Source organism: Alosa pseudoharengus, unplaced genomic scaffold, assembly GCF_046254945.1.
Source record: "Alosa pseudoharengus isolate Yale_2024_CS ecotype anadromous, Long Island Sound unplaced genomic scaffold, YU_APseudo_1.1 YU_APseudo_1.1_scf_4, whole genome shotgun sequence".
Classification (NCBI taxonomy): Eukaryota; Metazoa; Chordata; class Actinopteri; order Clupeiformes; family Clupeidae; genus Alosa; species Alosa pseudoharengus.
Genome location: NW_027468774.1, coordinates 11,607,361 through 11,621,602, shown reverse-complemented (window position 1 = coordinate 11,621,602; position 14,242 = coordinate 11,607,361). Strand labels below are relative to the sequence as shown.

General features: G+C 41.2%; 1 protein-coding gene across 6 annotated transcripts in view; it reads right to left on the bottom strand.

Moving 5' to 3' along the window:
• The window catches only part of LOC143101692 (scavenger receptor cysteine-rich type 1 protein M130), a 50,880-nt gene that overhangs the window by 33,936 nt on the left and 2,702 nt on the right, over window positions 1–14,242 (bottom strand). For 3 of the 6 annotated variants that reach the window (XM_076264834.1, XM_076264829.1, XM_076264831.1), the window contains 9 exons: window positions 7,554–7,586; window positions 7,049–7,360; window positions 6,581–6,895; window positions 5,185–5,273; window positions 4,798–5,011; window positions 2,751–3,062; window positions 2,283–2,597; window positions 978–1,066; window positions 613–826 (listed from right to left, as the gene is read on the bottom strand). In XM_076264834.1, the coding sequence (XP_076120949.1) occupies window positions 613–826; window positions 978–1,066; window positions 2,283–2,597; window positions 2,751–3,062; window positions 4,798–5,011; window positions 5,185–5,273; window positions 6,581–6,895; window positions 7,049–7,360; window positions 7,554–7,586 (1,893 nt within the window). The remainder of the gene's footprint in view (window positions 1–612; window positions 827–977; window positions 1,067–2,282; window positions 2,598–2,750; window positions 3,063–4,797; window positions 5,012–5,184; window positions 5,274–6,580; window positions 6,896–7,048; window positions 7,361–7,553; window positions 7,587–14,242) is intronic. The other 3 variants (XM_076264832.1, XM_076264833.1, XM_076264835.1) reach the window with 3 other exon arrangements.

Here is a 14,242-nt window from a genome sequence, read left to right as displayed (position 1 = left end):
ACCAGTGCTTTTTCAAAGTTCTCAATGTCTCGTTTTAAATGTCAAGGCCCTCGGAAGTCTATCAATGAAGTATGGAGCTACTTTAAGCCTCGTAAATGGTGTAAAACAGTGATTTATTTGCATGGCTAGGCCAATGTCAACTGCACCGAGGCACCCCCATCGAAAAACTGTTGGTAGCATCGGCTAACTAGCGCCAGCTTTCTGAGTGCAGGGGACAAGCCGAGATGAGCTATGAGACATACGTTCACACTCGGTATCATGTTTCAACACACTTTAGGTCAATATCACACCGGAATACTCCTTTAAAGGAAAACTCTGGCGAAAAACTCTGGCCCCTAGTGTGTAGAACTATAGTTGCCTGGCTGCTCTAGCTGTTAGCTGCAGCAACTCGAGCTAGCACCATTTCTTTTTTTTTTTCATTCTGATTAATTTTCATTTCAAAGTTTCTGTGTTGGTTTTGATCGTTTCAACCCAAAACCTGTGTAAAGAGTCTATAGAATCTCATCCTGTATCCTGTATGACCATGTAATGTTTGCAGCAGCAGGTCTCTGCTCTCTAAACTGATCTGCAGAGCTGTAGAGAAGGGGAGTTTACTGAGGCTGTGGTGCTGACCTATGGCTGGCTGTATAGGAGGCTGTGTAGGGGGCAGTGTAGAGGGCAATGTAGAGGGCAATGTAGAGGGCAGTGGCTCGGCTAGCTTGAGGTCGTATTTGCCCTCGCTGCCCATGCGGTAGGAGTTTTCATGGCCGTTGTCCCACCTCACCCGGATCCAGCCGCTCTCACTCAGCTGACCAATCACACGGCCCAGACCGGGAGGGATTCCATCCTAAAATATGGGACAAGCACACACGTGCACACACATACATACAAACAAACAATCACAAAAGAAAGTACATGCACACTCAAATACACATGTTGAGTAGATGTTCAATGTTTCACACACACACACACACACACACACAGTACTGGTCATGTACCTGGTTTCCCCACTTCCAGTCCTGACCCCTCATGACCCTAGTGCCGTTCTTCATCATGGCTGTTAACTCTGGACCAGATGTGCTGTTATCTGCAGGGCGAGAGACAGCAGCAACATTCATACATGTAGATGCACAGCACCATTAGCCTAGAAATGTAGACACACCCTAGCGGCAGCAAATTACATCGTCTAGCAACATTAGCTAGTCTAGCAACTCTCCGTTGGCTTGTGAGCTCGAAAAATTAAACTTCTATCAGGCCAATCAAATCGTGTATAGAGTCGTTAGGCGGGCTTAACATAATGATTGATGGCAGAGTTGCAACGGTTTGGCTTGAATTCCCTGCTACATGAAAACAAAGAAGATGGATGTTGCTGATGGCTAACAGTGTGACACGAGTTAAGCTTTTTTTAAGTTGGCAAAAGTTTGAACTAGCCAACTAGCTCCGCTGGTTGGAAAACGCATGGGACTCATAGCGCTGTGCTATTGCGTGCAGAGGGAATTTGAAAGACAACCGATTATCCCGCCCCTCAGGCTGAGCACTGCGAACGGTGAGTGCCCAGACCCTACATTTTAATGTGGGTCTGTCTCGTCAGGCTACAGCACCATAAAACAAATGGTAGAAATATGTATTGCCTGCTTTATATTTATTATTTCATTTATTTTTGTGTTTGTTAAATAAATAATTTCATTCATGGGGGACATTTCAATTTACATATTTCAATAGCATGACATTTTTTTGGCAAATTTGCTCCTACGAGGAGCATGATCTTAGCTACTTTTTGACTTGCTTATAATCAATTTAACAAAATATAAAAATTTTACATGAAAATATGTTTTAAAAACAGGTCAGGGTAGTATTTAGTACCTAAACTTGGTTAATAGCTTCTATACGCCATTATGACTGAACAAACAATTTTTCATGAAGATAAACCATTTACACAGGCTGAATTTTGAACTTAGGAAAGCTAGTCATTTTGTGGAGTGAGCATTAGTCACTAGGTAGCACTACTTCATAAATTACAAATAATCAGCTTGGGATAAATTACTCAGCGGCCAATATACCATAAAAATGTATTTTCTGGCTAACAGTTTTTGATCTATTGATGTATGTGTTAGTTGCAGCACCCGCTTTGAGCGAAATATAAAGACACATGTATGTCCAAAGAATGGGGCAGTCAAGCAGTGTGTACAACACGAGCACTATACGACCAAACTGCAGAGCATCAACAGCCTAGTAGTATTAAATCAAATTGGGGGTGTCATTGCACTCATCAGGTAAAATGGATACTTATGTGATGCACTAACCTGAGCACACCACACCAGCATCTTCTCCATGGTTACAGTTATGTGTTCCAAAGCCACTATGAGAGCACTCTGTAAGGGATCCTTCAGAACCGGAGCAGCGGACCTCATCCATCCAGATCTTCCCAATCCCCCTGCCAAAGTGGGATTCCACAGGGGCAGAGACAGCACTTCCACATCCCAGCTGTCTACACACCACCTGTGCATCACTCATGCCCCAGCTATCATCACACACAGTGCCCCACTGTCTGCTGAGATAGACCTCCACTCTACCTGAACACCTTGTGTTCCCGCCAACCAGCCTAACAGGAGCATTTCCTATAACAAGTACAAGTTGCAGGGTGTAGAATGTGTTAGACAATATAGTCAGCAAACTGACATGACAGTATTACATAATATTGGGGGTATTCTAGTACTCAAAAGGGTTGCTATCATTAGGTTGAGTGGATTATTGTGATGGTTCTTACTTACCTGAGCACACCACACCAGCATCTTCTCCATTGTTAGAGTTATGTGTTCCAAAGCCACTATGAGAGCATTCTGTAAGGGATCCTTCAAAACCGGAGCAGCGGACCTCATCCATCCAGATGTTCCCACTCCCCCTGCCAAAGTAGGCTTTCACAGGGGCAGAGACAGCACTTCCACATCGCAGCTGTCTGCACACCACCTGTGCATCACTCATGTCCCATTCATCATCACACACAGTGCCCCACTGGCTGTTGTAGTAGACCTCCACTCTACCTGAGCAATTAGTGCTCCCACCAACCAGCCTGATCTGGGCAGCTGTTACAAAAGGAAAAAAACTTGAATATTACTTTGAGCAAATTAATTATTACAGCAGAAACAGAATAATTATTTATTGAACAAATGTAGGATATTGATTTTGAGTCATGTCGTAGTCTATGAAGACCAATAAAAGAGTAACTGAAGCTTAACAGGCACTTTTTAGAGTTTAATACAATTTTAAACTTGCGTTAAAACTAACAAGTCACGTGACCTCTTACTACCCACTGCTGTGTCACCAGCACCTCTGGTTTAATCTGGTCCTGCGTTTTACCTTGAACTCAGTTGCTGTGTCTTCATTACTTATCGTATTAGCCACTAGAGGGCGCTTTATGTCTGTATTAGCTTAGTCTTGACTCTTGACACAGATGACGTTTAAAGCTGCAGTTGGCAAGATTTTTTTGATCATATTCACTGAAACCAACACTATGCTCCGACAGAACATAAATCAGCAGGTTTTAGAAGAAAAAAAACACTTCTACCTCCACCTAGAGCCTGTTATTTGTTTTGCGAAAATCCACATTTTTGGAATCTGATCCCTTATCATACCTGTTCATTCGTACTCGTCGCTCGACTTATCGTGACTAAATTCAAGATGGCGACGAACGGTAAACTTCCTCAAGGTACCTAGCCTGGCGAGCCAGACCCACATTTACATGTAGGGTCTGGACACTCACCGTTCGCAGTGCTCAGTCCGAGGGGCGGGATAATCAGTTGTCTTTCAAATTCCCTCTGCACGCAATAGGACAGCGGCAGCGCTATGAGTCCCATGCGTTTCCCACCAGCGGAGCTAGTTGGCTAGTTCAAATGTTTGCCAACTTAATAAAAGCTTAACTCGTGTCACACTGTTCGCCAACAGCAACATCCATCTTATTTGTTTTCAAGTAGCAGGGAATTCAAGCCAAACCGTTGCAACTCTGCCATCAATCATTATGTCAAGCCCACCTACCGACTCTATACACGATTTCATTGGCCCGGCGAAGTCTGGGGATCTGGAGCTCACAAGCCAACGGAGAATTGCTAGACTAGCCCTGGCAGCAAATGTAATTTGCTGCCGCTAGGGGCGCGTCTAGATTTCTAGGCTACAAGGTACCGTCTGTACAAATCCTCTTGTAAATAAACTACCAGTGCTTTTTCAAAGTTCTCAATGTCTCGTTTTAAATGTCAAGGCCCTCGGAAGTCTATCAATGAAGTATGGAGCTACTTTAAGCCTCGTAAATGGTGTAAAACAGTGATTTATTTGCATGGCTAGGCCAATGTCAACTGCACCGAGGCACCCCCATCGAAAAACTGTTGGTAGCATCGGCTAACTAGCGCCAGCTTTCTGAGTGCAGGGGACAAGCCGAGATGAGCTATGAGACATACGTTCACACTCGGTATCATGTTTCAACACACTTTAGGTCAATATCACACCGGAATACTCCTTTAAAGGAAAACTCTGGCGAAAAACTCTGGCCCCTAGTGTGTAGAACTATAGTTGCCTGGCTGCTCTAGCTGTTAGCTGCAGCAACTCGAGCTAGCACCATTTCTTTTTTTTTTTCATTCTGATTAATTTTCATTTCAAAGTTTCTGTGTTGGTTTTGATCGTTTCAACCCAAAACCTGTGTAAAGAGTCTATAGAATCTCATCCTGTATCCTGTATGACCATGTAATGTTTGCAGCAGCAGGTCTCTGCTCTCTAAACTGATCTGCAGAGCTGTAGAGAAGGGGAGTTTACTGAGGCTGTGGTGCTGACCTATGGCTGGCTGTGTAGGAGGCTGTGTAGGGGGCAGTGTAGAGGGCAATGTAGAGGGCAATGTAGAGGGCAGTGGCTCGGCTAGCTTGAGGTCGTATTTGCCCTCGCTGCCCATGCGGTAGGAGTTTTCATGGCCGTTGTCCCACCTCACCCGGATCCAGCCGCTCTCACTCAGCTGACCAATCACACGGCCCAGACCGGGAGGGATTCCATCCTAAAATATGGGACAAGCACACACGTGCACACACATACATACAAACAAACAATCACAAAAGAAAGTACATGCACACTCAAATACACATGTTGAGTAGATGTTCAATGTTTCACACACACACACACACACACACACACACACACACACACACACACACAGTACTGGTCATGTACCTGGTTTCCCCACTTCCAGTCCTGACCCCTCATGACCCTGGTGCCGATGTTCATCATGGCGGCCATCTCTGGACCAGATGTGCTGTTATCTGCAGGGGGAGAGACAGCAGCCACATTCATACATGTAGATGCACAGCACCATTAGCCTAGAAATCTAGACACACCCTAGCGGCAGCAAATTACATTTGCTTCCAGGGCTAGTCTAGCAACTCTCCGTTGGCTTGTGAGCTCGAAAAATTAAACTTCTATCAGGCCAATCAAATCGTGTATAGAGTCGTTAGGCGGGCTTAACATAATGATTGATGGCAGAGTTGCAACGGTTTGGCTTGAATTCCCTGCTACATGAAAACAAAGAGGATGGATGTTGCTGATGGCTAACAGTGTGACACGAGTTAAGCTTTTTTTAAGTTGGCAAAAGTTTGAACTAGCCAACTAGCTCCGCTGGTGGGAAAACGCATGGGCTCATAGCGCTGTCCTATTGCGTGCAGACGGAATTTGAAAGACAACCGATTATCCCGCCCCTCAGGCTGAGCACTGCGAACGGTGAGTGCCCAGACCCTACATTTTAATGTGGGTCTGGCTCGTCAGGCTACAGCACCATAAAACAAATGGTAGAAATATGTATTGCCTGCTTCATATTTATTTTTCAAACTGTTGAAAAATATATACACTACTATGGAAATGTTTGGAATCACAAATTGTTGCCGATTTGTCCATTTTCTGCTATGTTTTTAACAGGATAATTAACAAGCCATTTTAATTATGTGGCTAAAGACTGTTGTGTTTGTTAAATAAATAATTTCATTCATAGGGGACATTTCAATTTACATTTCAATAGCATGACATTTTTTTTGGCAAATTTGCTCCTACGAGGAGCATGATCTTAGCTACTTTTTGACTTCAATTTAACAAAATATTAAAATTTAAAATATGTTTTAAAAACAGGTCAGGGTATAGTACCTAAACTTGGTTAATAGCTTCTATACGCCATTATGACTGAACAAACAATTTTTCATGAAGATAAACCATTTACACAGGCTGAATTTTGAACTTAGGAAAGCTAGTCAGTGGAGTGAGCATTAGTCACTAGGTAGCACTACTCCATAAATTACAAATAATCAGCTTGGGATAAATCACTCAGCGGCCAATTTAACATAAAATTTTATTTTCTGGCTAACAGTTTTTGATCTATTGATGTATGTGTTAGTTGCAGCACCCGCTTTGAGCGAAATATAAAGACACATGTATGTCCAAAGAATGGGGCAGTCAAGCAGTGTGTACAACACGAGAACTATACGACCAAAGTGCAGAGCATCAACAGCCTAGTAGTATTAAATGAAATTGGGGGTGTCATTGCACTCATCAGGTAAAATGGATACTTATGTGATACACTAACCTGAGCACACCACACCAGCATCTTCTCCATGGTTACAGTTATGTGTTCCTAAGCCACTATGAGAGCATTCTGTAAGGGATCCTTCAGAACCGGAGCAGCGGACCTCATCCATCCAGATCTTCCCAATCCCCCTGCCAAAGTGGGATTCCACAGGCGCAGAGACAGCACTTCCACATCCCAGCTGTCTACACACCACCTGTGCATCACTCATGCCCCAGCTATCATCACACACAGTGCCCCACTGCCTGCTGAGATAGACCTCCACTCTACCTGAACACCTTGTGTTCCCGCCAACCAGCCTAACAGGAGCATTTCCTATAACAAGTACAAGTTGCAGGGTGTAGAATGTGTTAGACAATATAGTCAGCAAACTGACATGACAGTATTACATAATATTGGGGGTATTCTAGTACTCAAAAGGGTTGCTATCATTAGGTTGAGTGGATTATTGTGATGGTTCTTACTTACCTGAGCACACCACACCAGCATCTTCTCCATTGTTACAGTTATGTGTTCCAAAGCCACTATGAGAGCATTCTGTAAGGGATCCTTCAGAACCGGAGCAGCGGACCTCATCCATCCAGATGTTCCCACTCCCCCTGCCAAAGTAGGCTTTCACAGGGGCAGAGACAGCCCTTCCACATCGCAGCTGTCTGCACACCACCTGTGCATCACTCATGTCCCATTCATCATCACACACAGTGCCCCACTGGCTGTTGTAGTAGACCTCCACTCTACCTGAGCAATTAGTGCTCCCACCAACCAGCCTGATCTGGGCAGCTGTTACAAAAGGAAAAAAACTTGAATATTACTTTGAGCAAATTAATTATTACAGCAGAAACAGAATAATTATTTATTGAACAAATGTAGGATATTGATTTTGAGTCATGTCGTAGTCTATGAAGACCAATAAATGAGTAATTGAGTCATTCAGTGCCTTCATTTAAATCTGATCTAACAATATGGAACTCACCAGCTTGAAGAGGGGCAAACAGAAAGACTATCACTGGAAAACATGTAATGTTCGAGTAGTTATTATATGTATACGAGCAGATACAATTTTTGTTAGTGGTTAATTACAGTGAAACACAGAGTTCTAAAACAATCCACATTTCCTTAAGTGAACAAGCCCAAGAATTAAAAAAAATGCAGAGCTATTTCTGTACATTGTTGGTTATGTGGAAGCAATAATATTCAATATATTTTGAATGTGTTCTAAATCAGCCGACATGTTGCTTTATTATAGGGGTGCAACGGATCAAAAAACTCACGGTTCGGATTGTTCCTCGGATCAGAATTACGGATCGGATCATTTTTCATATCAGCAAAAAAAAAAAAAAAAAATCGACAAATAAACATAAGTTGTGTCTTTTTGTTTATTAACAATCGTTTTGCACAACTGAATATGGCCTCATGTCTGCACCTATAAACACACCGATAGCGTTTGTGATAGCTTTAGCCCGGTCGGATTGTGCAGGAAGGGGCTGTTTAAATGTTGCGGTGATAAGCGGTTGTTGAGCCGCTTTCGGTTTCACTCCTGTCAGTGAAACACCGGGGTGATGTCGCTGCAAATGCGTGGCCATGGCAGATGTGTTTCCACTGTTGTATGGCTTTCTTGTGCCACAGTGCCTACACAGTGTCACGGTTTTATCCACTAACCTCTTTCCTTCATCATTAACTTTGACAGGGAAACCAAAATGCTCCCAAACAGGGGATTTAAATGACGCGGGGCGTTCAAGCTCCTCCGTTCCTCCGCTCGCCATGACCACGCTGTGTGTGGACTGAACATGCGCACAATTGTTTTTTCATAAATCAATCCGCGGATCATGTGTGTGCCAAACCGAAATAATTGATCCGAACGGATCACGGATCAATGATGATCCGTTGCACCACTACTTTATTATAATGTTTTCGTAATACTGTGGAAGAACACACATTACAGTTGTAGAATGATGTATCTCACTTGTACCTGAACTGAGTGTATGGGATCTGGAAAAACCTAGCCTGACGTAGCCATTCTCAATTCTAGTCAGAATATGAGTCTAATAGTGCTCCATTGGGATGTAATTATGGGGCGTGTTTCAACCAATACAGAGGGGGAATGCCTCTGCACTCAATTGGATAGACCTAACCAATCAGAGCAACGAAATAACTTACCATGAGAACACACTAACCATCCTTCTTCTCCACAAATGCCTTAACGTTGTTTTCTGGTGTTTTGTAAAAGTTATTGTGCCGTCAATATCTCCTACAACACTCATTAGCGAAATCTAAGAGATATGTACACTGTAAACCCAGATTTAGTTGTAATAAATATGTTAGGTGATCACTACTAATGTTTGTGTGTTTTGTGAAAACCCTATGTCATAACTAAAAGAAATTAGTTGATTGTACTATTTAAGTGAAATATACAGTGCACTGATCATGATAAGCAGAGACAATGATACATTTTATGTTTTTGCAAGGCAGAGGAGGGGTCTAATAAAAATTCTGCCCATCAACCGTTCCTCCTGCTTCTCCTCACTCAGTCCACAGGAGACATGAGTGACTCCATGCATCTTGCTGCTGTGACAAATAGGCTACATTAAATGGTGGGTGAACTTTCTGATGAACTTGGTGAAAAATGAAAATTCTGATGAAATAACCCAAAATTATGTTCAGTTTGACAGTTAGCTAAATGTTTGTTTACATGATTAACTTACAACCTGAGAAAACTAAGGTAAAGTTAGCTCGTGGTAGCTACCTTAGCATTCCAATGGGTGTGTATGGCAGATTATAACAATATATTTTCGTGTAAATATACTTGTCTTGGTGCTACTTAGTTTAATTCAGACTTTATCATTGAAATTGGTGTTTCTGTCTGTAGACAGTTTTAGCTAACAATAGCAGCACATGTTGGTTAGCTTTTGGCTAATGTTAGTCGATGTCCATTCACTCATTACCCATTTGTTGCATGATAACAGTGATATAGTTCTAGCAAACTTTTATTTCAACTGAGTAAATGAACATGGACTAAAACTTTGTTTTCTTATGTTCTTTTTTATAGGTTCTTCATCTTCAAGATACAGTGGATGTGGAATATTTATGAGTTTGAATGTTGTTCATGTTTTATCAATAATAAAAGGCATTCCTATACATTGTGATTAATTTCTCTTCAACTTTTAATAAAACAATTAAATTAATACAGTGGCCTAATCTTAAAATAAAACAATAATATCTACAGAACTTAGATTAGTTCATATTTTAATGAGCTTTTAAACATGCATTTTAACCTATAGTTATTTTATACAACTGCAACTTCTGAAACAATCATTTAAGTGAACTAAAGATTTTGTGTAAATACTACTAATGTAAGCTTAATTTGTCTACAGCATCAACATAAGGTTATTAGTTGCAGGGTGTCCGCGGGGTTGTAAAAAGTATTAAAAGGTAGTAAAAGAAATTAGCCAAATTTAAGGCCATTTAAAAGTATTAAAAAGTAATAAACGTCATCTGATGAGGTATTAAATTTTCGAACCACTAACTATGATGTTTTCCATTTGTGTTAAGTGCAGGCCTATCTCCTAAAATTCGCGTGAATTTATTTATATTATTTTATTTATATGTGCGAGTAGGACCTGAGCGATATGTGCGTTTGCGGTAAAAACTTTTAGCGCCCCCTCAAACTCTATCCTCAAACTGGATATACGGCTGGCTTACTGCCTAAACTTGTTGCCAAAAGTTCGCTACCATTGACGATGTCATGGGAAATTTTATTTTTTCAGACATTTGGTTAGAGGACTCGAGATTCAAAGACTGGCTTAGGCTAGTTGGCAACAGCCAAGAGGCTTATTACCACATCTGTAAAAAGACAAAAAATGCCCCTGGATGGGAGTGAATGCCGTCAGGTCACATATGGAGTCTACCAGAGCCGTTTTTCTACCGCTCTGGAGTCTACTAGCCAGCAAACAAGAATGGGCGGACGTAATCAGAGGTGGAAGATTCGACTGCCTGGCTCATCGGCCATGTAGGGCTACTGTCTCCACATAAATATGCGTCATTGAAGCTATTAGTAATCAAAGTTCTAATAGACTTGCTTAAAATTAGTTGAATATAAGAACCTGTGTAGGTTTGTATAGGCTGTATAGTAATATGCTATCAATATATTATAATATAATATATTTTAAGTCAATTTGTCAATTAGTTTCCACAAAATTCCCCAGAAGTCACCATTTAAGGGGTTATTTTTCAAAATTTTCGTCACAGGGAGCATGCAGGCCCAAAAGTATTTTATCACATGGGGCCCTCTTTCTCCAGCAGCACCCAATTAATAATTAGTATTTTTGTAAAATGTGACAGTCTATTTTTGAATGTGATACCTTGACTGGCAAATTATATGAGACAGCAAGGGTGTGTGTGTGTGTGTACTGCGTATGGTCGTAGGCCTTTTTAGAAGAAAGTCCAGTAAACCTTTTCTGATTTTCATTTGTCATTTTGTCTTGATTGAGAGAGAATGATATAATAGTGAAAGAAAGAGTGTAGTGCTGGAGAAGTGGTGTGTGCTCTTCCTACACATAACAATTAAATAACTTTTTATCTTGGGTTAGGATTAAATAACAAATAATTGTGTATAGGCCAGTGTTTTTATTGAAGCAAAAAAGGAACAAAGTATCCAGTAACTGTAACAGTAAGATACTGTAAGTAAGATACAGTAAGATACTTGATGTGAATTGTAAGCATTGCTACACTTTCTTACTCAGAAAGTTAAGTAACAAAAATGACAGTAATCTGTTACTTTATAATTAGTCACCCCCAACACTGAATTTCGAAAGGTTGCCGCTAGTTGCAGCTTGAAGTCGTGTTGGTATTAAACAATATTGTGAAGGTATTAAAAAAGGTATTAAAAGGTATTAAATTCAACTTAAGAATTTCTGTATATACCCTGAGTTGACACAACTGTTTAGTTTTATGTTTTGTAAAAACTAGAATGGTTTTTAAGGCAGTCGGTTTCCACGCAATTTTCTAGTAATGGCAACTAGTTCGGGTTTAGAGTGTAGTTGGCCTAGGGTAGGCTATGAGGAAAAAACGGATAAAAACTGCCTACAGTTTATATCCCCTCCGTTTTTAAAAATAATTCTGTTGAACATTGATATGCAAACATGTTACATGTATTTACACTTATCTCTCCACTAGGGGCGCATGACGCCAGTGCTGACCCTAGGCACGGCACCTGGCTTTGTTTGTTTGTGGTGTTTTTGTGGAGTTTTGTCTATTGTACCAATTTGTAACAAAGGCTGTACCTGGCGATCATACTGGGAAATATGTTCGTCAAGTTTATTGCAGTGATCGGGACTTTGATCATTCTCTGGGACATTGCAATCGCGGCCAGAACATTGCTGCGAAGTCAATGGAACAATGGATTACCGGAACAGGGGCTCGTTTCTAGAAAACCGTCGTTGGCTAACTTGCATCGCAACCATGGGAGTTCGCTCCGTCGTTCTTGGATTTGGTGTTTCTAGAAAGGGTAGTTCAAACTCTCAATCGCAAACAAGGACGCAAAGTTTGGTCGTTTGAACTACTGCCCCTGGGCAGTCGCACTTGTGTCGTTCCTTGGTAGTCCCAGTTGGTGTCTGGAGCGCCTAACCAAAAATCACAACCGCCTAACCAAAAATTACGAAGTGGATGTTTATCTCGTGACTCAATGATAGATCTATCCTGTAGCTTAATTTTCATTAGGAGATTGACTCCCCTACTGGGCTACCTACCCTACATAGGTACGATGCTTTCTGGAAACAGGTGTAACAATGTTGTTGTTTGGTCGCAAGTTGCGTCGTACCATGGTTGTTGAGCAACGTCGTTTCTAACTTTTCTAGAAACGACCCCCAGGCTAACAAACAGCCAAGCTAAGTTAATTCTAATAGATAGATAGATAGATAGATACTTTATTGATCCCCAAGGGGAAATTCAAGATGGTAGCCTAATTATGTTGTCTTATTGGCTCAGCTAGCTGTCATTCAAATCAGACCTCCGTGTTAATTTTTAAGGAGCTTTATTCCATTTACTATTTGCTGAATGTATTTGCTCGCAAAACAAAACAGATTGTCTGCCTACTACCATATGGTTATGATTTTAATTGTGATAGCCTTATAATTATTAACATAGGCCTATAGGTACTCGTTTGCTTCTTTTGTTGATAGACATTTGATGAATAGCCTTCTGTAGTTGATTGGAAGTAGAGGGGCAAGTTTTCGACGGTATTTTCAACCTAATATTAAGGTATATCATACTATGTGCATCTACGTGGGTTCATACGTAAATTTGCATTCAGTTTGTCTACCACGCCTACTCCTGCTGTTTTACAGAAATAGCCATGATCCCCCATTCCAAAAAGGACAACTTTACTTCATTGTTAGTCTATATCAAAAGCGGTTGTTCACTTTGTGTGAATTACGCTATCTTTTTTACTCCAACCGTGGGCACTTTGGAGCATAAACGAGAACATGCACACATCCTGAATTACTTACAATTGGCTTGACATAGTCGCTCCTACTCATCCTGGATTGGCATTAGTGAAACTTGTTGAGCTAGGATGACCAGACAACGCTATATCAAACCTCGCTTTATCACTTATCTTGGATGTCTTAATTCTGCCTTTGTGAAATACCCCTCTTAGCTGGTGAGCAGATTAACTGGTGATATTTGCATAAAATCAGTGAATATTCAACAAGACCCTACTTCCAGCATAGTGATAGGCTAAATGGTGTAGTGGCTAAAGCAGGTGACTTGTTATCCCAGCATTGTAGGTTCGATTTTCTTCTGAGATTATCCTCTTGCTTCTCGCTAACTGCAGGTGAACTAGTGACACGTAGATTCAATTGTTTTTGACTGAAGTCTTGTACCTATTGGTCTCTCCATGTAGAGTAACTATATGCATAAATATGTATGATCAAAACCTATTGTTGTGTCTCGTAGGCCTACTCTTACTTAGAGGTGAAAAAAAGAGAGAGGATGCGAACTCCGGCCAAGCGCGCAGTGCACTGACGCGCTGCCGCTAAGCCACGAGACAGTTGATAAACATTGCGATATCAAGAAATTCGTCCAGGCTATATATTTTTTCCAACATAGATATTTAACACACATAATGACTCATATTGGTTGGCTTAAGTTAACTGTTTTATATGCTTGCCATAGGTTTAGGTTTTTGCTGATGGCAATGACAATGCCAGCATTAATCACTCGGTTTAAATTAGAAAAATGTCGACATAGGCCGTGGTAGAGAATTTCTAGGGCCCCCTAGAAATTCTCTACCACGGCCTATGTCGACATTTTTTTTTTAATTCTTATTTTCTATTACACGTTGCCACTGTTTCCACCAATGAAATGTACCACTGCATCATCAACAACGTTGTTGGAACTACGGTGTTCGAACGTCGGAGGTAGCGAATTGCGACACAGGTATGATGGTTTCTGGAAACAGGTGTAACAATGTCGTTGTTTGGTCGCAAGTTTTTTTTGGAAAAAAGATTTGTTTGTTTTGCGTCGTACCACGGTGGTTGAGCAACGTCATTGCTAACTTTTCTAGAAACGACCCCCTGATTGGTTAGGTCTATCCAATTGAGTACAGAGGCGTTTTCCCCCTGTATCGGTTGAAACACGCCCCATAATCAAGTTCAAATCATGCAG